Source organism: Marmota marmota, unplaced genomic scaffold, assembly GCF_001458135.2.
Source record: "Marmota marmota marmota unplaced genomic scaffold, marMar, whole genome shotgun sequence".
NCBI lineage: Eukaryota > Metazoa > Chordata > Mammalia > Rodentia > Sciuridae > Marmota > Marmota marmota.
The window spans coordinates 53,707,611-53,734,169 of NW_025999977.1; the positions used below are offsets into that span (position 1 = coordinate 53,707,611).

The following is a 26,559-nucleotide window of genomic DNA, read 5'->3' on the forward strand; positions in this document are numbered from 1 at the left end:
TCAGTGCCGCATCTGCGCGCAATACAAAGGGCGGGGGGGGGTGACGAGCAACTTGTGTAGATTGATACAGCAGGAGTGGGAGCCGTTTTTTGTGGGACAACAGAGGTATTTATACATTCCACACAGCTTATCTTAATTAACATAAACTAGATACAGCAGTCAACCAATAAGGAATCTCCACACTTAATGGCTCACTGGCGTTACTTCACAAACCACTCCCTCTGGCAAAATGCCAGGCGCCATCCAGACTTGTTTACAGACTCTAACAATTCAGTGTTCTCAGATTCTAAGAAAGTTTGCCTGCCGAGACCACTGCTGGGCGCAGACCTTGTCACAGCAGCAGCTTTGTGCCCCAGGTGCCTGGACTGCTGCAAGCGCTCATTAAGTCCGTGCTGGTTTGAGGAAATGAAAATACTGTTAACACTTTATTTTTATAAATTTTTTATGAAAAAGTTTCAAATATACATAAAAGTGACAGGAAGCATATGGAACCCTTCATCTGCCCATCCCATTGCCTCTCTATTCAGCTCTCCTACATGCTTGTTTTGGTATTGGAAGTGGGCTTGACCTTACTAGCGCTTCTAGAAGGAAGTTGTTGAAATTGATAAAATGGGAATAAATGCTTGATCTTTATGTGGGTACATGTCTTCAGCTAGGCTTATTTATGTATTTACCTTCTTGAGAAAGAGGACAGTATTCTTGGGTGGGCAAAAATTATATATGAATGTTTGTAGTGCAGCATACTGAAAGGAGGGTTAGATCTGCCTACTCATGCTTCTTGTATATCTGCACATGATGACGACATCCTTTCATTTAGTCAACTGCAAAACCTCTGTTCACAGCACAGTTGAGTAGATCATAGAGTTTTTATGCACCCTCCCCATGGGGAGGCGGCCAATACTTCATTAGGGAGTTCTTATTCCTGCCAAGGAGGTGTAAGCCACCTAAGAAATTAAGGTCTAGAATAATTAGTGAAGAACAAAAGACAAAGTTGGAAATATAGTTTCAAAAAGGTGGATCCCCTGATAGGCCAATAGGAAATGGCTCCCCTGGTTTATTTAAGGGGGTACATCAAAGGCAGGGATAAGGTTTCAGGATGGAATCTTGCTTTGGGAAGTCTTGCAGTCAGCAGGTTGATTGGCATCTTAGGTCATACTCATCTTAGAGGGGCTATGCGGCTACAGCAGGTCACCCCACCCCCAATGCTGTGTAGGACCTTTGGCAGAGCTAAGGGGGAGGTTCGCCTGCATCAGGTGGTCTAACCTTGTGGGGGTACCATGGGAAGTGCCTAGTGCCAGACCTATCCCCTCACTGGCTGCGATGTTGATAGTCCACATAGAGCCCGCAGATGGATCTCGACACCCACCCCCCATCAACATTCTACAATAGAATGCTACAACTGGTATACTTGGTGAACCTAGATTAGCACATCATTTTGCTCCAAGTCCACAGCCTGTGCATTCTGTGATTTTGACAGTGTGTAGACACATATACACCATTATAGTATTATTCAGCATCATTGCCCTACCTGGTCAGCCCACACATACACCCGGGTGTCCCTGACCTTTTGCTGTCTCCCTGATTGTGCCTTTTCCAGAATGTCATAAGTTGAAATCATAGTATGTGGTCTTCTCAGATTGGCTTCTTTTACTTAGTATCATGCAAAAGCCTCTTCCCTGCCTTTTTGTAACTTAATGGCTTGTTTCTTTCTTATTACTTAATCTGTTGTATGGATGCACCAGTTTGTTTACCACTCACCTATTGAAGGCCCACTTGCTAGCTTCTAGTTTAGGCAGTAGACATAGAGCTGCTGTAAACACTCAGGTGCAAGTTTTTGTGTCCACATAAGTTTTCTCCTCTTTTGAGTAAGTAGTCAAGGAGCCTGCTTGCTAGATCATATGGTAGCAGTATGTTTCTTGTGAGAAACTGCCAAACTGGCTTCCAAAATGTCTGTACCATTTTGTATTTCTTCTGGCAGCAAATGAGAGTTCCTGTTGGTCCGTATCCTTGGTGATAGTTGATGTCCTCAATGTTTTGCGTTTTGGCCATTCTGGTAGGTGTAGAGTGGTATTTCAGTGTTGTTTCAATCTGTAGGCATCATTTATTTTTAAATTGATCATTAAAAAAAATGCTGTCTGTGTTTTCTTTGTGGGCTTGGTGATAGCCTATGTTAATTAGTTAACAACTCTGGTCTTTGGAGGGACTGGATCATTCATTACATGGGCAACTTGGTGGGCGTCTTTCATTTGCCTGCACTAAGGCCTGGGGTATCAACGACATTTTAATGTGCACCTTGCTGCCTAGGCACTTATGATCTAGTAAAGGAGCAGACAGCGCAGGTGGTGTGGGACTTGAATATACACGCTCTTACAAGAGCACATAAGAAAGTCACCTTCCCTTAAGTAGGAGGGCTAGAGGAAGTAGTAAGGTTCGGATTGAATTTTAAAGGACATTTTGGAATTGGACAATAAAGGTGGGAAGAACTGTGGTAGAATTGAAGAGACCATTCTCTACACCGGGAATTAAAATAAAGCAGATCAACCTTAATCAGTTCAGTCTGTTTATAAGAAACTTGGGTCTTTCAGGGGGTGGTGAGGGCAAGAGATAGTACTGGAGAAGTATTAAGGCCCAAATCTCTGCCTTTTGTGCCATGCTGAAATTTTTACTTTTGATTTTAAGTAGAGCAGCATACCTTTGGAAGGTTTTATTATAGGGGTGTGAAATCATATGTATTCATTAGATTATTCGCCTGTGGCTAACTTTGGAAGAAGGTGGTAGGAGAACACATCAGAATTGATTAGGACAAGCAGTGAGAGAGAAAAGAGGTATTGAGGAAGGACCTTGGTAGTGTTTGTTGATTCACTGAGATGGTGAGTGAGGAGGAGGGTAATTTAATGGCTACAGTGGCACCATTCACAGAGATGAGGTAGAGCAGATGCTAAATTTGGTTTTGGAAATGTTAAATTGTCAAGTTCTCTGTCCTTTTGAGAGAGTTAAACTGCTTTCTGGGAGGGAATTGTCCTCATTTTTCTGATTTATCTACATGGAAAGATGAAAGGTTGTGAGTTAGGTTCTTGACTTCTCTGGAGGAAAAAAAAAATCATCTTTATTATCTGAACTCTGAAGGTCTCATCTCATTAATAACATAAGTACTGATCCTGGTGTTCACTGATAGCCTTAGTCCCAAGTCATGGCATGGGTCTCTGCTTCTTTACCAGGAGTATTTGAAAGGGTATTTCAGATTGGCAGTGTAGCAGTTTGTCAACTTGCCCTCTATGTCTGTACCCGTGGTACCCATGCCTGAATCCTTTTAGGGTGTTATTAGTTTTGTTTTAGGCAAAAAATGCTCTAATAAAAAAAATTGCAAAACTACATGTTCTAGAAAGGAGGAGTTCCCTCATCATTGCTCTTCCCAGTGGCATTAAGAAGTCCTTGGTATACATTCTTTGCAGAGGGAAGTCTCATGCAACACACCCTCTCGCATGCATAACAGAATCCAGCTATTGTCATGCTATTCTTCTGAAAGACTTTTTTTAGTCATTTTACAAAATATCATTCTGGTCATCAAGCTGATTTTTTTTTAACCTGTATTTATTTATTTTTATGTGGTGCTGAAGATCAAACCCAGCACCTCGCACATGCTAGGCAAGTGCTCTGCCACTGAGCCACAACCCCAGCCCCAGAGCTGATTCTTTTTAGTTGCATAGTGTTTTGTTGTATAGATGTATCATAATTTATTTGCATGGTTTCCTAGTAAGGTTACTGAACACCTGCATTTTTCAATTCTCTGAACCAAAGCAGATCACCAGTGTTTCTGAGCAGATTCTTCACCTACCCTGTCCTGTATGGTAGCTGCTTAGTCACTGGTGGCTGTTGAGTTCAAAGTATGGTCAGTGTGCCTATGGGGCTGGTTTTAAATTTTATTTCATTTTAATTTTAATTAGTTTTAATATGAATAGCCCCATGTGGCTACTGACTACAGTGTAGGAGTGTTGGACAATGCAGCTCTAAACTATTCCAGAGTCACGTTCAGTCTTTAAGCTACTTGCTTGGACTGTGTTGCTATGGCCTTGGGGGAAAAAAAAAAGTTTCTTGGTGTTGAAAAGTCATGAATTTTTTTTTTTTTTTTTTTTTTGTAAACCTGTCCTAAAGAGTGCTGTTCATTATTGGAGCCCCTTCCAGGTCTGTGATGTGCTGCTTGAGTTTAGCTCTGAGATTGAATTTCTCTTTCCAGACCTATCACTGTACCCCTTATCAAGTCAGGGGGTCTTTCTTCCTTATTGCAGATGGCGGCCACATTTTATTTGATTGAGACCAAATTGAGTTCTTTTCAGGCTCTCCTTTGCCTTTATGTAGGGGACATGTGGGAAATCTTACTTTGTTTGAATTTGAAGTGTGTTCTTAAGGATTTCCTAGTTCCGTACCTGACCCTTGGAGATAACAAATTACTGCTAACTGATGGCAACATGTTTTTTGACCTTCTTAGAATAGCGCTGTGAAGGTGTGGAGCCTTCAAGTGTTCATAGAACCTTTTTAAAGTTTTAGACTTCCATTGTTTCTGCCTAGTTTCCGTCCCTGGGTATTTTTAAATATTACGATAGTCTTATTTTTTACATAACCTTCAGAATTAAGATTTAGAAGGCAATAAGAATACACTGAAAATTTATTAATCAACACTTTGCCTGCAAGGAAGTCAGCTTAAACCGGAACTGCTGATGTGCTACCCAAGGGTAATGCATTAAGCCATCTGTGACTCTTGGCAGGAGTAAAGTAACTAAACAAGATCTTGGAGAGTGCTCATTACCAGGTGTGTGATCAAAGAGATAAGTGCATTCTCGTGTGATAAAATTGGCTTAGTGCCTTTAGTACCCAATGTGTGTGTGTGTGCGAGGTTAGCATTTTAGTGTAATTAGGAAATTGGAAGAGGAAAAGGCTAGAGGCAGAGGACTTTAACATTGCTTAGAGTCATTGTTAATGCAGACCCTAGGAAGCTGCTCTGGAATTTCAACTCTTATATGACGATAAACATCAAATGGTTGTTTATACTGAGGTGTAAGGTCAGGCTCTTCAGGAAAGAACGGATGAGAGGGCTTAAAAGAAACATCTGTTTTTCTTATTCAACTAATAGTGGACTGTGAAGAAGATTGGGACTGTGTTAGTCTTTGTTTTGTTTTTCAGCATTGGAGGAAAATGGAAGCTGAGGATTTTTCAGTGTTATTTAATGTATTGTTTACGCATTTCAGTACTGAGGATTGAACCCAGTGGTGCTTTGACACTCAGCTACATTCCTAGTCATATATTTGACTATATATATATATGAATATGTATATGCAATACTGAAAATGCATCTGCATATGTATGACTATAGTATGAATATATATGTATGTATATGAGACTATAGTCATATATACACATGCATATAATTTTTTTAATTTTTCTTTCTTTTTTGATTTTTTTTGGAGACACGTTTGAGGCAGGCCTTATCCTCCTGCCTCAAGCCTTCCCAGTTGCTAGGATTATAGGCATGTGCCACTGTGCCTGGCTTGTTTATACATTTCTACCTTGAATTAGAATAACTTAGGTTAAATAAATCTAATTTGGAATACTTAAGACAGAACTTTAAGAGATTTTTTTAAAGAAATTTCATGGGTTTGAATAAAATTTTTGCTCATATAAACTGTAGTAGTTCATTCAAGGTTAATTTTGTTTCTCCCTTTCCTAAATTTAGCAGGAGTGTCTGGTTTTCTCTAAGCTTGCCTGTTCTGAATGCGGTGAAGGTCAAAGTTCCTAAACCACCAGTGGATATAGGAGTTTAGTTTTCAATAAATTGTTACTTTGGTTTCCCCAAAGCTTCCTTTACAAATTCTATCTCTTCAAGTAAATGTTAAAAAGTTAAAAAGGAAAAGGAATAGATTGCTTTTAACCTCTTTTCATTTGGTGAAATAAGGAAACAAGATTCAGTCTTTTCAGATAAATGTGCTGAAAGGTCATTTCTTATCATCTTCTATTGAAAAGAAATGAGGTGTGCCCACCCCTTGCCTCCCTGTCTTTGCAGTTTATTTACGTGTGAGCAGGTATTTCCTGCATCTTTCTGGCCTCTCCTCTGTATAGCGCAGGGTAGTTTAGGAACTTAAGCCTAACTGGCTCTCGAGAGAAGGTCCCCAGACAACCCTTGTTAGACTCTCCTTCCTGGAACCTCATTTTATATCAGAAATTCAAAACTAATGAAAAATACAAAAGTATAAAGATTTATGAAAATAAAATGATAAACACATGACTTCACAAATGTTAATCATGCGGAGCCACTTACTGAAGAAACAGTTTCAAGTGTTCTCTTGGCATAGCATCCTCTGCAAGATTCTTGCCAGAAACTCTTAACTGGCTCTAGTTATGAGGAACAATTGTGAGGAAAAATTCACAAACTGGGGAGCTGGCAGGTCAGCTGTCCTGACTCTTAGCCAGTGTAGATGATCCTATAGGCAGGAAGCTTGAGGGGACCTTCTAGATTAGAGGCAACTAAAGAGATATGATAAAGTAGTACAGTGTGATCCTTAACTAAAATTTTTAAAAACAACAGCTTATTAAGATATAATTTATGGGCTGGGGATGTGGCTCAAGCGGTAGCGCGCTCACCTAGCATGCTTGCGGCCCGAGTTCGATCCTCAGTACCACATACAAAACAAAGATGTTGTGTCTGCCGATAACTAAAAAATAAAATATTAAAATTCTCCCTCTCCCTCCCCCCCACTCAAAAAAACGATAATTTATACTACAAAGTTTGCCCTTTTAAACTGAAAACCTATAAATCTCGTGGGTTTAGTATACCGTGGGCACCACTGTCTAATTCCGGGTCATTTCATTACACACACACATACACACAGCCCCTTACCTGTTATTCCCTGTTCTCCTACTCTACCCCTTCAACCTCCATCAACCCCTGATCTCCTTCAGGTCTCTGTGGATTTGCATTTCCTGACATCTCATTTAAATGGAATCATGTGACATGTGGTGTGTTTTCGCTTACCTTTTTTTTTTTGATCATTGAGTGACATTCCATTGTGTGGCTACAACACATCTTGTCCATCCATTCATCAGTTGCTGAATATCTTGCTGACTTACTAAAGGAATCTGCCTCTTAAAGATAGCCTGTTGGCTCTTCCCCGACTCCTGTACATGGCTATGCTTTCTTGATTTTTTGCATGCCTTGTAATTTTTTGTTGAAAACTAAATGTTTTAAATCAGATAATTTGGAAATCATGGAACTCCATCTCTTCCCTACCCAGGGTTTGTCATTGTTTGTTTGTTTAGTGTCCCTGCTGGACTAATTCTGTAAACCCTGTCTTCTTTGCTGTGTGTAGCCACTGGAGTCTACACTTGGTTTGCTTGACTGTCAGCTGATGATTGAGCAGAGCTTTCCTTAAATGCCTGGAACAAGCAAGTCCCCAGCCTTTGCCAGAGTGCTCCCTGTAAATACAAGTCAGAACACATTACTTTTGCTTGTGCCCAGAGCCCTCTGGTGGTTTCTGTCTCCCCCAGAGTTAAAAGGTGAAGGCTGCAGTGGCCTGTGGGACCCCACGTGATCCAACCTCTACTTTCCCTGGCACCCAGTGGAAGCCATGCTGGGCTGGTCTTTTTTTGACAAGCAGTTCTGACCTCAAGTCCTTTGCAGTTGCTAGGTCTCTGGGTCACTCCCCTGAGGTCTGTGTCCAGTCATCACCTTGGTGTGTGTCTCCCTGTCCGCCCCTCCTCTTCTTCCCCTCTGCTCCCCCAGCTTTCTTCACTTCATTTTCCCCAGTACTTACTTCTGACCCACCCTGTGACCTTCCCTGTCGCTGTTCCCCGTTCTGGAATGGAAGTCCTTCGAGAGTTTCTTGTATGTTTTGTTCACTATTATGTGCAGTGAAGGAAACAGTGCCTCACAGTTACTCTAGATTGAGTAAGTGCACAGGACCATTGGTGGACTGTATTTTGTTTTGTTTTTCCTCTCTTCAGCACTTGGGGATTGAATTCGGGGCCTTAGATGTGCCTGCAAGTGCTCTACCACTGAGCTACATCTCAGCCCCTGTTATTTTTTATTTTGAGACAGGGTCTCACTGAGTCATTGAGGCTGCTCTCAAATTTGCAGTCTTCCTGCCTTGACCTCCTGGGTTGCTGGAATTACAGGCATAGGCTTGGCAGTCTGTTTTTTTTGTTTGTTTGTTTGTTTTGTTTTGTTTTCAATTTAGTTTTTAGTTTTCGGTGGACACAACAGCTTTATTTTATTTTTATGTGGTGCTGAGGATCGAACCCAGCGCCTTGCGCATTCCAGGTGAGCATGCTACCCCTTGAGCCACATCCCCAGCCCGTCAGTCTGTTCTTAATTGTTCTTGACGAGGAGGCACTACACTGCCTGTTGGAGGTCTTGTCCACTGGCAGTTTTCATTCTGACCCTCAGCTATTGACTGTTCTGGGTTGTCAGTGTCTTGGGGTGTCTTCCAGGACCTTCTGTTTTCTCCTAAGTCAAGGCATTAGGGGTTCAGCTGCGTGGAGTGGAAGTCCTACATTCACTTGGTTTCTGGCATTCCAGGAGCTGAGAAAGGGAACCGAGGGGCACAGTCTGACTGGCAGACACTTATCCACAGGTTGGCCCCACTGCTCAGGTCACCTGTGCCTGTAGTTACCACTTCCCCCACCATGTGGGCAGCTTTTGTTCCCCCTATACAGAGAACTGTCCCCTGGTCTCCACTGGGGTGGTGGGAACAAAGTGCTTGTCAGCCCCTGTCACCTGCTTTGTTTGAGCCTGGGCTTCCACCCATGTGCCCACACCTGGGGCCTCGAAGTGATGGCCCCACATCCTGAGGGAGCTTGCTGTCCTGTCTCTTTGCTGTCCTCCTGAGCCCTCCTGCCCACCAGTGGGATCTCTAATCCACTGTACTCTTCTCCTATTTAATTCCTTTTCATAATCATTTACAGTGCTTTTAACAAGCTTGGGAGAGGTAGGGTGCCATTATTAACAGAAAGCTTTGTAGTTCTAAATATTGGTTTTAATATTGTATTAAAGTGTTTGCTTGCACATCTAGTCAGTCATCCCTTGCTGTTACGTCCCAGGCACATTGTGCCTGTTTGTGCTCACAGAGCCTCTTGATGACCTGTTCCTCCATCTGCCGACCAGGAAACAGTGGCATAAACAATTTACTTTTAAAAAAAATTAATTTAGTCTTATTTTTCTTGTTTCACTTCAGTGCCTATTTTTGCAAAAGCTAAATCAAAATCAAACCAGAACACAAGATATTTTCCTCCTTTTAAAAATAAATCTTTAAAAGCGTTGACATTAAATTGCTCCTTTGCAAATCTGATTTTTAGGAACAGAGGATAAAACACTACAAGTAGAGTACCTTTAAATGACTCATAATTACGCAAATGCATGTAAACTTGGATGTACAATTAGGCAGCTCATTATGCTGCAAGGTAACTACTTGCCTAAAGACATGGCCACTCCCTCTGGCTCTCACTAGTTTCTCTAGTCCTAGGATCAGGATCCTTTTTAATAAAGACTTGGCTTTCAGGATTTGAAAATATGCACTAGTGCTAGTGGGGTCTTTCAACCAATAGTAGAGGAAAAGTTGGAAAAAGAAATTTTCTTTTAAATTTGTGTCGTAGAGTTGATCATCTAATTTTGCAAAATCCCATTCTCCCCCTGAGAAAGGCAAACTGTACAATTAGAAAAATTATCATTAATCATAATAGTGTTCCATTACTTACAACTGAATTCAGTATGTATTTACTGTATATAGCTTTTTTTTTTTTTTTTTTTTTTTTTTTTTTTTTTGGTGGTGCTGGGGATTGAACCCAGGACCTTGTGCATGGGAGTCAAGCACTCTACCAACTGAACTATATCCCCAGCTCTACCTATATATAGCTATTTTTACTATGTATATTTATATATAGGTTCATCATCTCTTATCTACAATTCTCAAATTCTGAAATTTATTTTTGTAACTCACTGGTGGCAAAACCTGACCTTACCTGACCTGATCTGAATTATTAGGACTGAAACCTGAAACGAAATGGTGAGGCTCTTGCTAGCCTTTTCCCCCCCAAACTAGTGGTGCAGTTATATGGGTTCTGCTGCAGACATGATGGTGGGTTTGACTGTGGACCACTGTCCCAGGTTTCACCCAATATTTTTGTATATGGCCCTGGGAACTGAACCTAGGGCCTTGGACATTCTAGGCAAGTGCTCTACCACTGAGCTGCATAAGTGTTGTATAATTCACATCTTGGGCAGCTGATAGTCTTGGTCTGATGGTATCTACTTCAAAATTGGTTCTTCTCCCTGAACGAGTTGGGACAGCAGATAAGAGGCTGCATTATAGCTGAGACCTTCCCAAGGTCAACCTCGATAAGTATATATTCTTTTCATGTTTGGGGACCAAGCATTTCCAGTTAGATTGTTGATCAGATTATCATTGTTCCTTTCTAGCAATCTGATGAGTCACTTTTTAGTTTTTTACATTTATTCTCCTGTGACTTTAGGAAATTCTTATAAATTAAAAGTGGAAGGTCATTAATAGATAATAACTTTAAAGTAGAACAATCTCCCAGTTTTCTGAACCAAAATTCTTAAGGTACATTAAAATATAGATAAATAAGCAATAATCAGTTTTGGCTAATGGATAGAATATAGCAATTTGATGACATATAGGAAATCTAGATTGATTGGTTGGTTGACTTGGTGTGCTGGGGATCAAACCCAGGGCCTGATGGGTGCAAGGCATGCCTGTACCTCTCCACTGCATCCAGCCCAGAGAATCTGGAACATTTAATGTGGTAATTATAGTCCATCAGTGGTTAAAACAATGTTTTCCTCAATTGTAAACAAAATTTAAGAAGTAAATTAATATATTTCCAAGAATTAGTTGACCTTTAACACACTATGGCTTTGTAGACAGCAAGGAGTTTTTGCACATTAATATGTGGTCAGTGTAAGCACATCAGAGTTAAGCCCTCCCTGTTGGTTAAGGTGACCACTGTTTTTTCAGCTTTATGGTAGGCCTCTGAGGAAAACTCTAGTGCAGATAAAACCCGCAGTTAATCCCAGTCTGAATCAGTAATTTCCACTTTGATATGTTGTTTTTCTCTCTGAAAAGGCATAAGGGAAATGTGATTAATAAAGCCAACCACTAGTTTTCATTTTGTTTTTGATGGAAATATTTCCTCCCATAAAATTTAATGGCTATGAATCTGATTTCAAAGATTAGTTATCATAACGAGCCCTGTCTCCTGAGAGGCAGTTTAGAACAATTTCATTAAAATCAGGTAGCCAATCAAAAAGAATGGAACATTATCAAAGAAGACTATATAAAAATAAATTCAGATCTGGTCTGATATTTTGTTACTCCTACCCCTCACCCTCAAAAGAAGTCAGTACACACAGTGCAGTCTTTTCATTTTCTTTGAAGCCCATGTTTATGACTGCTTTAAAGATGAAGCTGCAGTTGCCCTTTATATCTGTGGGTTCTGCATCTGCAGGTCCAAAAACCACAGATTGAAAATATTCTAAAAATAATTATATCTGTGCTGAACATGTACAGGTATTTGGGGGATTATTAACCTAGAAATGACTTTAAGTCCACAGGAGGATTTGTACAGATTATAAGAAAATATTATGTTAGTTTGTATGAGGAACTTGAGCATCTTTACATTCTGGCATCTGCTGTAGTTATGGCCATTCCCGAGAATACTGAGGGGGAAGTATTGTGGATAACTGGTGTCCCCTTGCATAGGAATCAGAATAGATCTAAATTCTACCAAAACACTTAAAAAAATACTTTTGCCAAAGAAAACCTTCTACATTTTAGTGTCTTGTATATATGAAATTCATATGTGCCCTGTATAATATGAATGGGTTTATTTGTTCAAATATATACTGAGCATCTACAGTTTGGCAGGTACTGTTCTAGGTGCTAGAAATCCAGCACTTAGCAAAGCAGACATAGTTTTCACTCCCCAAGAAGACTGTGTCTTGGGTCATGATATTCTAGAAAAGTGATAATAGTGTACTTTCATACTGTCTAAAAGAAAATCTTGCTGTCTTAGGTAGTAACCATCATCTGGTAGAGCTTGGCTCTTACAGATTTATGACTGACTGACGCCCCCCGTGGTGGCAAGTGCGCACATGCATTTGTTCTCAGAGGCTGCCCAGTGACATTTCCAGCTTGCCTACGTGTTCATTCAGACCTGAAGTCCTTTCAGACACACTTGCCTCTGCCTAAGTGCAGTCTCAGTTCATTGCTATACATGACTCTGTGTGATACACACGTGTCACATACACACAGGCACACACCGTTCTGCTGATTTCTTCTGTTCTCCACAAAGGTTAAGCTAGGTTTTGTACTCCTTCAGAGAGATCATAGTCACATGGTCAGTGTTCTGGTTTAGTAAGTGCTTTATATGTGGTAGCATTGGGTATAAATATTTGTTGACTTCAAGCTACTGTCCTAAAATCACATAATATAGCAGGTCCTTTAAAAGTGTTGTGCGTTGGATTTTTAAAAATACTTTGTATTTCTTGAAGTTTTGTCTTTTATTGAGTCAAACCACTTAGTGTGTCAAATCTTGTTTTTTAAAAATGGTACAAATTGCACTAATACGAAACTTCTAAGACTCCATTTATGCTCATTAAGACTTAGTATTCACGTTCATGGGCCCTATACCCTTTGTGGTGGAGGCAAAATAATATAATTAAAATTAGTATGGCCATGTCTAATGTCTACTTTGTTAAATTGAAGAGAATGTTATCAGGGGCTGTTTTCCTTTAACTCTTCCTCCTGCCTCTGTTCTCAACGAAGGTTAAGCTAGGTGTAATGATTTCCATTATGAATTGGGTTTTTTCCTGTGTGAATAATTGCTGCTGGGATGGGCAGGTAGGTCGTCACTGGAAGTCCCTCTGGTCTGTGCCCAGCGTTCTCTTGGCAGCAGCGTGTCTGCTCCAAGACCCAGCAGACTTGCCTTGGAGTAAGCGTCGATCTTGAGGGTGGGCATTGCAGAAAAGATTTGTATCAACAAAGAGTACTCAACAATCACAGAGTTAATGGAAATAGTGGGATTACAAAGTTAACTATTCGTGTTTTGTTGGTTGGTTATAAATTCTGTTCAGGCTTTAGTTCTTCAGTCTTTCATTGGGACAACTTGTGGGACCTGGCCACATTATGTTACATTTGAAGAATTTCATGTATGGAAAAAAGTTTTAATTAATTATTTTTTAATTGACAAAAAAATAGTATATATTGTATGAATTATGTACAGCATGTTTTGAAATACGGGTACTGTGCATTGTGTAATGGATGTATTAAACTAGTTAACATGCATTATCTCACACTTGTTTTTTTGTGATGAGAACACTTAAAGTCTCTTAAACTCACAGCAGTTTCAGTAATACAATACATTGTTATTAACTATAGTCTAGAATTTTAATTTTTTTTTCTAGTACTGAGGATTGAACCTAGGTCCTTGCGCATGCTAGACAAGTGTTCCACCGCTGATCCACTTCACCAGCCCCTACCTCTTGATTTTATTTTGATTCAGGGTCTTGCTAAATTGCCCAGATTGGTCAAACTTGTGATCCTCCTGCTGCAGCTTTCTGAGTTGCTAGGATTACAGGTTACCCCCACAGAGCTCCAGATTTTTAATTTTTAATGAATTAAATGAAGCAGGCTGTAAGAATGGAATATAATTAAGTAGTTAGTTGAAAAATCTTAAAACAAGGTAATTCTCACTTGAGACTTTTATTTATTATGAGTGATAAATTTTTTAAAAAAACAATGATATACAAAATATATTTTTGCATAATTCTAGTACACCTTTGAGTGAGGGAGGTGATGGATGAATGGGTGGAGGTTATAAGTACCTGAATTATGGATCTGTATTTTGACAGTTCTAATATAAGAATATCCATTAATATCTTTGATTCTCAGACTGAGATTTTTTTTTCCATTATCTACTTGTTCATTACCTGTTGTTATTTTTCAGTTTTTCTGATATAAATAAGAATTTAAAATTGTATTTAAGGAAATAGTTGTAAAGTAACTAAGTCTAGACAGATGTGGCGAGAATGTGCACTTGCTAACCTTTAATAAACACCCACAGGTTTTGGGTCCTGCTCCGCGGTGGTGTTCCTTCTTAGACAACTTGACGGAAGAATTAGAAGAGAACCCAGAAAGCACAGTTTATGATGATTACAAATTTGTCACCAAGAAAGATCTTGAAAATTTAGGTAAAAAGAATTACAACATCTTTATTAAAATTTTCTCACTTTGTTTTAGTTTTGAACATTAAAGGTGACTGGGTCAGGTTTATCTAATTTTCAAAATCTTCCCTCTCTATCAGATCGGATATTTAAAGTGTTATGAATTGCCAAATTTGTAATCTCTGCTTAGACAAAGTTTTAGGTAAATTCAATCTCTAGATTTTTTTTTCTGTATGTTAAAGGAGAAATGATTTCTTTGAACATACTAGCCATGTATAGAAAAATTACATCAAGAAAAGAGTGATTTTTTTTCCAAGTGCTAAGTTGCAAATAAGGTTTTGAAAATATTTGCCTATCATCCAGTTAGTACTCACAACCCCACAGAGTAGGTATTATTATAATTCCATGTTATAGATAAGGAAGCTAAGCACAGGAAGATAAAAGGAACTCTGCAAAGGGTTCTGTGTTAATATATTTCAGAGTTGGGACTTAAACCCAGACCCCATGCTTTTTACCTCAGTTAGGCCAGTCTCTTGGGAGGGCATATTTATCCTATTGCCCAGCAGTCCTTTGTAGGATAAAGAGGGTAGATTTTGCTAATCTTGTTCTATTGTTGGCAGAGAACTACATAGCAAATTATTGAGAGTAGGAAAACTTAGAGGATCCCTTCTCCACAAGTCTGGGCAACTTCATTGCCTTTAGAACAATTAGATGAAAACAGCAGTTGAATATTAAAAGAATAGAGTCATGTAATAATTAGATTAATTGAGCAGTTCTTAAAGCATTATTTATAACTTGTATCTCATAGCAGTTAGTCCAGACAGAATCATTTTATACCAGTTAACACCAGAATAGTTATTTAAGTTTTAATGTGTCTAAAAAGGAAGGAACAACATTCAGCCTTTAGTAAATGACTGACGAATGAAATAGGGTGACATAGCATCTTCTACAGAAGTACCTTCGTAAGTATCTCCAACATAATTAATCTTTGTAATGTCCTGTGTCACACTCAGCTACACCCTTAAGTTGGAGGGGGAAAAGTCATTTTATTTAGTGGATTTTTTTTTTCCTTTAAACTATCTTCAATATGTTTTGGGTACTTTTTCCAGTCTTCACTATGTTTGAGTGAGGAAAGCAATTAGTTATAAGTTTAGATACATTTTGTTCAAATGTAATTTTATTGCCCATTTAAGAAAAACTATAGAAATAGATACATTAGTCAACAAAATAACAGTTATACCAGAAAGCATGGCAGATGAGTTTGGTGAATATTAGGTTAAGCAAAGTTCAATCAATTCCTTAACTTGCAAACATCTTAGACCTATTAATGTGGAACATTATAAATCCCGGGGGAATTGGGAGGGGCATATGAAACATTCCTCAGTTTTTTTTCTTTAGAAGATCTCTCAGGACCAGTACTCTGTGGAGCTATCTTTGGAAAATGCTGCTTCTGTCAGATTGTGTTTAGAAATATGAAAAGCTTTCTGCTGTTTTTTAATTTATGACCTTATTTGATACTGAAATAATCCTGGGCTATAATAAAAGTTTTATACACTTAATGTAATAAAGGAAACAGATTATTTTGCTGTAACTTATAATAATAATTTGACAATCAGACCAATCATTCTGAGGAAAGAGTAAGTATAATCATAATGGGTACAGAAATTTAGGTTGTTAACATGGTACATTTTTGTCATAGTTCAGCCCTCTTTTTATAAGAATCCACTGTGAAGTTCTAACTCCTGGGGTTTCATTAACCTGATGAATTCCAGGGAAAGAGTTCTCTGGCCAAGTCTTATGATTACTTTATGAAATCATACTAAAAGGATATTAAGTATTCCCTTTTTATATTTCTCTGTACTGCGTATTGTTTTGTACTGCCAGGTGACTTTGCCTAGTACCTGATTTTCAGAGCTGTGGGTATGTGTTCCTGAAATTTTGAAATCAGAGTAATGTTTCTCTTAGAAATACAGTTACTTGTTATACAAAGTTACTTTTCTTGTAGGTGTATCTCATATGGTCTGTCATTGAGATAAATTTTTATAACATTTTTATAACATATTTTTATAACATTATTCTGTGTGAGTATTTACAATTAATAAATAATATCTGTGACATTTGCAGAGAGTCCTTATGTGCCCACCAGCACCACTACTCCAAGTGTAATCTATTAGGAAACCCTACAAAAGGTGTCATTTAAGGCAGGGTTTCCAGACACTGATTGGCAGTGAACCTTTTATGTGTCTATATATATGAGTATGTAATGTAGGTCTTAATAATATAAATAAATATATTTATAATATAAATAAATAATGTAGGTCTTGGTGTATATAAGTGTGTTTGTTACGTGAACATACGTTTGTCCACTGTTCTTTCTTGGGAATGCTTAATATCCTTTCTATATTTCTGTTGTGACAGTGTCCTTTGCTTTAGGAAATGATGGGAGATGATATTTCTCCTTTGCAGTACAAAGTTTCAACTTATCTGTTGATTACCAATATTCCTTTTTAAGTTAAATTAGCAGAATCCTAAAATCTGAGAATCACTAATATAAGGAACCCTGTTTGCCAATTTGTCACAGTTCATAAAGACCTTTTTTTTAAAATTAAAAAAAAAAACATTTTTATGCTTAGTAAGATATTTAAAATGATACTAATGAAGTAGATTAAATTTTCTCCATAGATGTTGAAAATTAATAATTCTGATTCCTAAATTTTACTCCAAAGTGAAATCTTATTACAATCAAGTTGTTCATTTTTAATCAAGGCTTCATAAAGACTTTCCCTCTTCTGATTAACTTTTCCCAGGACTTACACATCTCATTGGATCACCTTTTCTTCGGGCATATATGCATGGATTTTTCATGGATATAAGACTATATCACAAGGTAAATACAAAGCTACAGTTGTTTTAGGGGCTAATGAGCAATCTGTAGCTGTTTCTTCTCTACTTGCACTTTCATAGAATATACTTAACGACTTGTAAGGGCTATGTCTGTTCTTTGGCATAGTAGTCCCAGAATATATGAAACATGTTGCTAAATACCATTCTTTCACTAATTTTTTTCTCCCTTTGAAAAGGTGAAATCAATGGTAAATCCATTTGCTTATGAAGAATATAGGAAAGATAAAATTCGACAGAAGATAGAAGAAACACGTGCACAGAGAGTCCAATTAAAGGTAAAGATTGGGGGCTGGGGATGTGGCTCAAGCGGTAGCACGCTAGCCTCGCCTGGCATGCGTGCGGCCCGGGTTCAATCCTCAGCACCACATACAAACAAAGATGTTGTCCGCCGAAAACTAAAAAAAAAAATAAATAAAAAAAAATAAATAAATAAAGGTAAAGATTGTACATAACCATTGAATTTATTGGAGAGGAAAGCTAATTTCATTTCGTGTGTTCTTCCCAGGAAATCTGCCATCCTCTCCGGTGCTTTTTGTTTGTCTTTAATTTACATATTTTATTTATACTTTGGTATGTTTTGTTCACTATGAAGGTGGACACTCTTCTCAGTCTTGCCATTATGAACTCTATGGGAATGGAGTTGTCAGAAATAATATAAAATGCCCAATATTGTCACCCCTACTAAGAAAATCCCATGGTGTTTTTCAGACAACTGCAGGTTCGCAGGCTGGATCATGGGTATTCTCATTAGGTTGTCAGGAAACAAACTACACCAATTATATTGGTCAAGCGAATTTAATATAAATATTAATCAGGTGTTAGAGAACACTGACGTGTGGATAGGAGAGGCAGTTACCACTTCAGAGCTGTGCAGCAGGGAAGAGGAGAGTCCTGTGGAAGGGAGACCCAGGCTTCTGAGGAAGGGCTGCCGGCTGGTCCCTTTGAGTATAATGAGGATGGACTCGACATATTGGGAACTGCAAACGGGCATCCAGCACCATTGCTGGAGCCACCTGCTGCTTCCATGGTACTGTGTGATGCCAGCCCTGGCAGGAGCTTTCTGTCTGGCTGCTCCTGCCTTCCACTGTCTCTGGTCACCATTGATTAAGTTCAGTCACCAAGTCATACAAATATTTATAACTGAACACTGGTAAAAATACCTGTTTGTGTATGCATGTATATGTAAAATATGCATGTACCCTTACAGGATAAGACTAGTGACTTGTTTGCTGAAATTACCTCAGTGTTTCTTTTTTCTTTTCCTCTGCTGTTTAAAATATGTGTATGTTTGTGTGTGGTGCTGGAGATCACGTCAAGGACCTTGCACATAGAAGGCAGGTGCTCTCCCTCTGGCTATATCCGCTACCCTCAAAAAGTTTAAGAGGGGTTCTTTTGCTCTGGCCTTTTACACTACTTGTCAGAGTTGTGTTTTGTCTGATGTGATGTGGAACATAAAACACTGAGTGCAAGAAGACAGTAGATATCCTGTAGCTACCGGAGAGTTGTCAGACTCACATCTAGAATTCCTTTTGAAATCTATCATGTGGGAACAGGAAACCGTGCAATGAGCATTATTAGCATTTTATCATTAGCAGTATTAGCATTTGAGTTAGAGGCTTCATTGCCAGACCTGCTGGCCTCCTGTTGATCAGGATGAGTCCTAGGCCCTCTATGGCTAATGTAGGTCAAATACAGCATCTCCCCGTTTATTTTTCACATGCTGGGAAAAGGCATATGGAGGGCACGCGCTCCCAGCAGCCGGCGGAGGCTGCCATTTTTGTACCTCGTGGCCTACCTATAACATCCCTTCTGTCTGTGTTATTTCTTCTAGTGTAATTGATTTTAGAAATAAGAATTCACTATATCCTGTTTGTGAAATTATACTCCTTACAGAACTACCAACCTTTTTTAAAGTGAAAATGTAGATGTCTTTGCTTTCCCCCCCCTCTTTACTAGAAATTGCCAAAAGTGAACAAAGAACTCGCTCTTAAATTAATAGAGGAAGAAGAGGAGAAACAAAAATCTACATGGAAAAAGAAAGTTAAGGTAAGATTTCATAAAGCTTAGGAAATATTGATAGGTTTTTTCCATATACTTTTCTTGATAGTAAGATGTATCTTTTTGTTGTTGTTGTTTCTTTTTACTTTAAAAATGCATGTAGTTTTTTCTTTTTTCTTTTTTCTGCCTATAACATGGTATATGCTCAATATGGGAAATTTGGAAGGTAGAGTACTCAGGAGAAGGCTGCCGTGGTCTTCTATCCAGGGAAAGACATCATTAATATTTTAGTGAATTTCCTTCTTGTCCTCTCTTGAAATTATAAACTATAATAGCAAGCACTGTAATCAAAAATATAATAAAATATTTATCCTGGGTATATAAAATAACACAGGTGGTTCCCATTTTGTTAGAAATTCTTTGTGAATATTTTTAATAGCTGTATATTGTCTTATGTATGTCTTATAATTTACTTACTTTTATTGGTAAATATTCTGATAGTTTTTTTTCTTTGTGCTTACTAGACTTGTTTGTGATTCTGGAGGTAACCAGCTCTTACTTAACCTTGCACTATTGTGTGTGCAGGCTGACATGTACCTGCTGCCTGTCTACCTGACTTTTTCTGGTGTGAAGGTAGACACACATCAGTTGTACAATGAATGAGGGTTGGCACTTTGCCTAGCTGACATTGTGCAGAAGTGAGAAGACTTTTCTAGTTTGTCCTGAGACATGAAGTCCTGTTTTCTCATGCATGTAGAGAAAGCAGGCAAGGCACAGGTGTGGCTGGGCACTAGCCTGAGTTGTGGGAGCCTAGACCCGACCTTGTGCCCTGGGCCAGCCGTGAGGAGCCCTGAGTAGGTATTTGTCTATTTATTCTGTTCTCTGGTTTTTAACCAGATAAGTGAATGCGAGATAATGGAGCTCTTATGCTTATTTTTGTTTCACTCTCGTCTTACCCAATACACAGGGACTTCAATGACAGGGTCGTTTCTGGGCATCTCGCTCAGTGGTTGTGTGATATTGGGAGGTTCCTGCAGCTTCCCTGGGCCCCTGTTTTTCCATCTGTAACATGCAGGGATAGATGGGGGCATTCTGGGTGCTATGCTTTCTGCAAAAATCAGGCTCACTACGTCCTTGCCTTCCTCTCTTCCTTACTCTCCTAATTCTCCTAATACATCCCTTCATCCAGTTTGCTTCATTCTTTTAATATATTGTTTGAATCTTAATTTTACTTACTTCCTTAAGTAAACAGATGACTTTTATGCTTCCTTTTTTATTACATGAATACTATATCAATATTGAAAGGAAAACTTACTAGTATTTAAATTTACATCTATGTACTGTGGCTGTACACCTTCCTAACTGGATATGTATACCTTGAAATGTCTAAAACATGAGCGCTTCCTGAAGCATCCACTTTGCTGCTGCTGTTACCCAGGCCTGAACATGACAGGGCCAGGTCCTTTCCAGCTTCCCCGTGTCATTTCACAAGCTGAGTGGAAGTGGTTTTTGTATATACATGTCCTAGAGCGTCTTTTTTAGATATAGATAGGTAGATAGATATAGGTATATATATATATATATGATGTTGATGGATATGTATTTATTCATACGTGGTGCTGAGAATTGAACCCAGCACCTCACACATGCCCTATAAGTGCTCTACCACTGAGCCGCAGTCTCAGCCCCTGTCCTGGGGTTTCTTCAGAGAGAGCATGGGGCTGCCTCTGCTGGGATGTGTGCGCTCCGCATGTGATCTGTGCTTAGGAGTCCTCACCCAGATGGAGCACTGCAGAAGGTCGGTCTTGCAGCGTATGCTAGAGGTTTTTCACAAGACCCTGTGAAGATAAAGGTGAAGGAGAAATCATCTCTCTTGTCCCCATTTTCTTTGGGAGGTTTTTTTTGAGGTTGGGAGCAACTGGAAAAGATGGAGAATTCATAGTAGCTAGGAAGTAGAAATGAACTTGAATGCTTCATACACGCAAAGTGATCTTCATAGTCAGTGGGGAAAACTGCCATAAAGTGAAGACATTAAAGATCACTCATGAACTAAGGAAGAATCCTTTCTTCTAACTGTAAAGAGTACTTGAAAGAATGGTTAACTCTCTCAGCAGATCATCACTCTTGCTTTTGAACTGTGTGCTCTTCAAAACCCCAGGAACTCTGATATCTCCTGGTTGTGAGTATCTTGTGGGGATGTTCTGCTTTGTCTACAACTGAAATTTAATGGAGGCAGACAGTGAAGTGTGTTCCTGAATATCACCAACCCCGATAACATGATAAAAGTCTAGTAAGATGATTATTGCACAATTGATGTTGAACCTGTGGTGGGAAGTGGCCCACCACATAGTGTCAATAAGCGCTGTCTGGACTTTGTCCAAACCTCTAAACTTGGTGTTGTGGATTCTAACTAAGAATTAATACATTGATTCTTTCAACAAATACACAGTGAGCTCTGGGTATGCATGAGCAGCTTCGAGAAGTACAGGCATCTGTGATCGATTTTGTTTGTAAGGGTTTGATTTGGGTTCAAGCTGTGTCTTTCTGCAAAACTTTCCTTTTTGCCAGTTTTCCACTGTGCTGCAAAGTCTTGTGTAACTGCACCTATTCTTGGATCTGCAGCAGCTCAGTCAAGGCAGTGTGTGAGTTTCCAGGCCGTGTGTGCTCTGGCTAGGAGGACATTGTGGAAGAGGCGTCTTAGCCTTAGGAATTACTGAGTACCACTGAGAGTTTATATTAAAGTAGTATCCATCTCTTTAGGAAAAAGGCATGTTTACATACAGACATTTGTATATAACATTAGATCAGATAGTTTTAATGTCCTAAATATTATTTTTAATATACTATTTTTAAAGCTTCTTTGGTAACCAGTTTAAAAAAATTGTGTGTGTGTAGTTACATTTATACATAATAGTTTAAAAACAAAACATTTCTCTGGGCTCTGTTAAGATCATTGGCTAATCAGAGTGCAGTGGCACACACCTGTAATCCCAGCAGCTCAGGAGGCTGAGGCAAGAGGATCACAAGTTCAAAGCCAGCCTCAGCAACTAAGTGAAACCCTATCTCTAAATAACACGTAAAAAAGGGCTGGGAATGTGGCTCTGTGATTAAGTGCCCCTCGTACAAAAAAAAAAGAAAAAAGATCATTGGCTGTCCATTGTCTCTTCCGCCCTACCCTTCCTCCTTTCACCTCAACTTTTTACTGTTGGGCTTTTTTTTTTTTTTTTTAAGAGAGAGAGAGAATTTTTAATATTTATTTTTAGTTTTCGGTGGACACAACATTTTTTTTTTTTTAAAGAGAGAGAGAGAGAGTTTTTTTTTTTTAATATTTATTTTTTAATTATCGGCGGACACAACATCTTTGTTTGTATGTGGTGCTGGGGATCGAACCCGGGACGCTTGCATGCCAGGCGAGCGCACTACCGCTTGAGCCACATCCTCAGCCGGACACAACATTTTTATTTGTATGTGGTGCTGAGGATCGAACCCAGCACCATGCGCATGCCAGGCAAGCGCGCTACCGCTTGAGCCACATCCCCAGCCCGGTTATTTTTTTAAACAAGCCTTTGCTCCCGGTAAAGGCACATTGTGATTTTAGTTTTGTCTGTGTTGGACATGTGCACTGTTATAACTATATAAAATAGTATTTCCAGGCAGGTGGATGGCAACTTTGTTTCTCACATAATCTCTACCCTGGAGTTTGCAGTTGTTTCTCTCACATGCTGTGTAGTTATCACTGACCAACCACTAACTAGTTCTTTACCAGATATCTTCATCTCATCTCAAATCATCTCCATAGGTCAGATATTGTGTTAATTTTACCTTCCTAAAGAAGTTGCTTCTAGATCTTTCTGGACTGATCACCTGATCCTGGGATCTCCCTTTCCCATTTTTCTGGGGATTCATACCACCTCACTCCGATGTTGGACAAGGAATTAGACGAAATTTGTTTTCTGAAGGAGTAGAGTTTCCAACCTGATGTTTTATACCCCATACAAGGGGTCTTTCTAGGTGAGAGTGTAGTAAAGGTGATGTTAAAATGCAGTACTCAGCCCTAGTGGCAAAGTGCCCTTGCGTGCTGCTTCTCCCCATGAGGTGACCAGAGAAGCTGCCCCTCTGAACAAGAGAGGTAGCCTGGGAAGCAGCTAGGAAACCTGCAGGCGGCGAGCATGCTAGGCTGTGTGCCCACTCTGGGCTAGACTCTGGCCTGCATTGTGGCTGCTTGGTAAGCCCTTCAGACTGGACACTTGGGCTTGTTGTGCCAGGGGATTTTCCTGAAAAAAATTCGAATAGTTTTTACTTTGTGACCCTTGTTTACTTGTTCATAGTGAAGAGTGAGGGAGTTAGCAGTATGAAAACTCAGAGGTGGGCAGGCCGAATATCTGGCGAAGGCCCAGCATCAGTCATTAAGTCTTCTCTCTGCTGCTCAGGTCCCCCTGCTTGGAGGGTGGCTGTCCCTCTGGCAACTAGCATTCTGCAGGTGCTGAGCACTTGGGGGATGCCGTGATGGACAGGGGGACACCTCGGGCCTCAGGTGCTAATCTTTACATCCTTTCCTGTTACTAGCACAATTCCCTTGCCCTCACCAGTCCCCCTTCTCTTCCTTTTCCGCTGGGACAGGGACGAGTGTTGAGGCAAGCATTCCTCCGTGTTACTCCAGTGAGACAGTGTTAATGGTAGCCACCCTGCTCAGATTGACAGATGCAGTTCTTTGGGCTTTGGTCTGAACACTGCTTTCAGATGTTTTTCACACGTTGCTGGTAGGTGTTGAGCATGTGTGTGTGTGTATTTATAGGGAGATCACTAGCCAGACACTTGTCTACTACTACAAAACATCGCTAACTATGCCTTATCCTCCACCCCCCTGTTTTAAAAAGACAGCTGTGAAAACAATTAGACTAAGAAAAGTCCCTGAAGGAACTATTTTTATAGCTAGGTCAGGAGTTTTTTTATTTTATAATTGTTCATCTAAAGCATGCCTATCTTAGGCAATGCAATTTATTTTAAATTAAGAAAAGCATCTCAAGAATACCAGCAACAGGGGCTGGGGTTGTAGCTAAGCGGTAGAGTGCTTAGAGTGCTTATCTTGTATGTGTGAGGAACTGGGTTCCAGCCTCAGCACCACATAAAAATAAGTAAAGATATTGAGTCCTACTACAACTAAAAAAAAAAAAATTTATTTAAAAAAAAATCAGCAACATTCTTTTTAACATTTTCTCTCTTATTAAATGTGATTATTACTTTAGTAAATATTTTTACCATTGCTTTTTTTTGTTTTTAACTTAAAGTCAGGGACATGGCTGTTGACTTGAGATTATCTGGATCTTTGGCAGTGTCGCCTTCCCACTGCCTGAGACACTGCCTGACACCTGATGAAGTCCTCCAGCGTCAGATGACTGTCTATTGTCGCACCCACAACCAGTGTTAAGTGGAGCGTCAGTCCTTACCCTTTACTCGCCCATGCCCTTTTTCCAGTGCTCCCGTGGTGCTTCCTAACACGGTAGCACAGCTGTCTAGTCCAGTCGCAGCAGCAAGTTGCTGGAGAGCCATTTCTAACCCTGCTTTTTGTGTGTGCCAGGGATTAAACCCAAGGGTGCTTACCTGAGCAACATCCCAGCCCTGTTTATTTTCTGTTTTGAGACAGGGTCTTGCTGAGTTGCCGAGGCTAGCTTTGAGCTTGTGATCCTCCTGCCTCAGCCTCCCATGTCACTGGGATTGCAGGCATGTGCCACTGCACCCAGCTTCTAAACCTGCTTTGAACCCTTGACCCTCCTGTGTCGCCCATAGCTGTAGCTCTCAGTTCTGCACCTCAGAAATGTGCCTCAGTAAGTCTTTCCTGAACAGTGTCTGCCCACCTTTTATTCCCATCACCCTTGTTCAGACCCTGCCTGTTTTCCTGTTTCCTAGGGTGGCCTCTTGGTCTTTCTCACCAGCCCACCTTACATTCTTAGAGCATGGTTCTGTTTGTTGGCAAAGACCCCTGAAGAGCTCCTTCTCCTCCTCGTCCTCTCCTTCTCTACAGTGGCTCCCCAAGACCTTTAGAATAACAGTCATGGTGTTTAAAATCCTTGACCGTCTGCTTGGTCAGAAATGCCTGTTTAAATTACCCAGCTTCTGATGTCATCAGAGGACTTGCCACTCCCCAGTCTTTCTTCACGTTTCTGCCTTTTGAAACCCACTCCTCCCTCCAACCTCCTCCCAAATTGTCTCTGCTGGACTTCCTCGTGTGGGGCCTTGTAGCACCCTTGTTGCAGGTTTTTTTTTTTTCCTCACGAGATTGTGGTCAGGAACTAGATCTTTCCTGTGTTTTTTTCTTTAGCCCTCAGTTTGTTTTAGAAGCAGCTTGTAATCAGGGAAGACTTGTTGAAATCTCTCTCTCATGCATTTTTAGGTAAGGCCTTACCAGTTTTTAGGTATATACAAGTATTAAGCCACATTCCTTAATATCTTAAACATCTCCAGGTGTTTGTGTACATCTGTCACAAATAGTGTTCAGAATTCAGGTACAAAACAGTCAATAAAGTAAAGCCCGTTCAGTGGAGCGGATTCCACTTCAGGCTGCTTGGCCCCGTTCTACTTAAGGCTGTTGGCTCTGGTTTGCCATCTGTCCTCAGTCGGTGATGCAACCTGGTTTCCAGGCCTGTGGCTTAAAGGTAAGGAATAGTAAGAGCCCCAGTCTGAGGTTGCTGTCATCTGTTTCGGTGAACAGGTAAGTTTGTAATACGTTTTAGGAAACTTTCTGTTTAAAATGATACAAATAGGAGGTTATGTCAGCCCTGAGCTATCCATATGGGTCTCAATAGCCACAGTTATGGGGAATACACTGCATTCTTTGAGAACAATTCAGTGGCCCAGGGAAGAGATTCCGGTGAAGTTATCCTGTAAGGACAGAAACATCCTTGTTTTTCCAAGAAACTTACTGGAGTTCAGTAAATTTATACTGCTCCCTGTCCTCACCCACTGTGTCAACTGAACTTATTGGCATATTTCTACTTACAGAATTTGAAGGTGGAAGACTCGCTTAGTTCAGTGTCGTAGCTGTGCTTTAGCCATGTTGTCCCCTGCCCCCCACCCCGCCCCCCGATATATTTCTTTGTAAGGTGATGTATTTTGTTTTGCAGTGCTGGGGACTGAACTCAGGGCCTGGTGTGTGCTAATTAACCCTCCATCACTGAACTCTACCCCAGGCCCTTTATAATTTGAAACAGGGTCTTAACTGAGGTTTCCTCAAACTTGTGACCCCCGTGCCCCAGCTGCTGTCTGGAATACAGGTGTGCACCACAGCCCCCAGCTGAAAGTGCTTCTTGGCACTAGAAATATTAATTGAAGAAAATTCTTTCTGATGTATTGAGCATGAAGTTAACCAAAAGCGTTTATTCTTAGCTCGTTATGTATAATGGCCAAGTACCATAGATCAGTCGCCAAGTAGA

At 39.9% G+C, this 26,559-nt stretch overlaps 1 protein-coding gene across 2 annotated transcripts in view; it reads left to right on the plus strand.

Moving 5' to 3' along the window:
- The window catches only part of Nol10 (nucleolar protein 10), a 79,286-nt gene that overhangs the window by 39,153 nt on the left and 13,574 nt on the right, over positions 1-26,559 (plus strand). For both annotated transcript variants that reach the window (XM_015479979.2, XM_048804821.1), the window contains exons 14-17: positions 14,128-14,254; positions 17,035-17,114; positions 17,308-17,406; positions 19,088-19,177. In XM_015479979.2, coding sequence (XP_015335465.1) covers positions 14,128-14,254; positions 17,035-17,114; positions 17,308-17,406; positions 19,088-19,177 — 396 coding nt within the window. The remainder of the gene's footprint in view (positions 1-14,127; positions 14,255-17,034; positions 17,115-17,307; positions 17,407-19,087; positions 19,178-26,559) is intronic.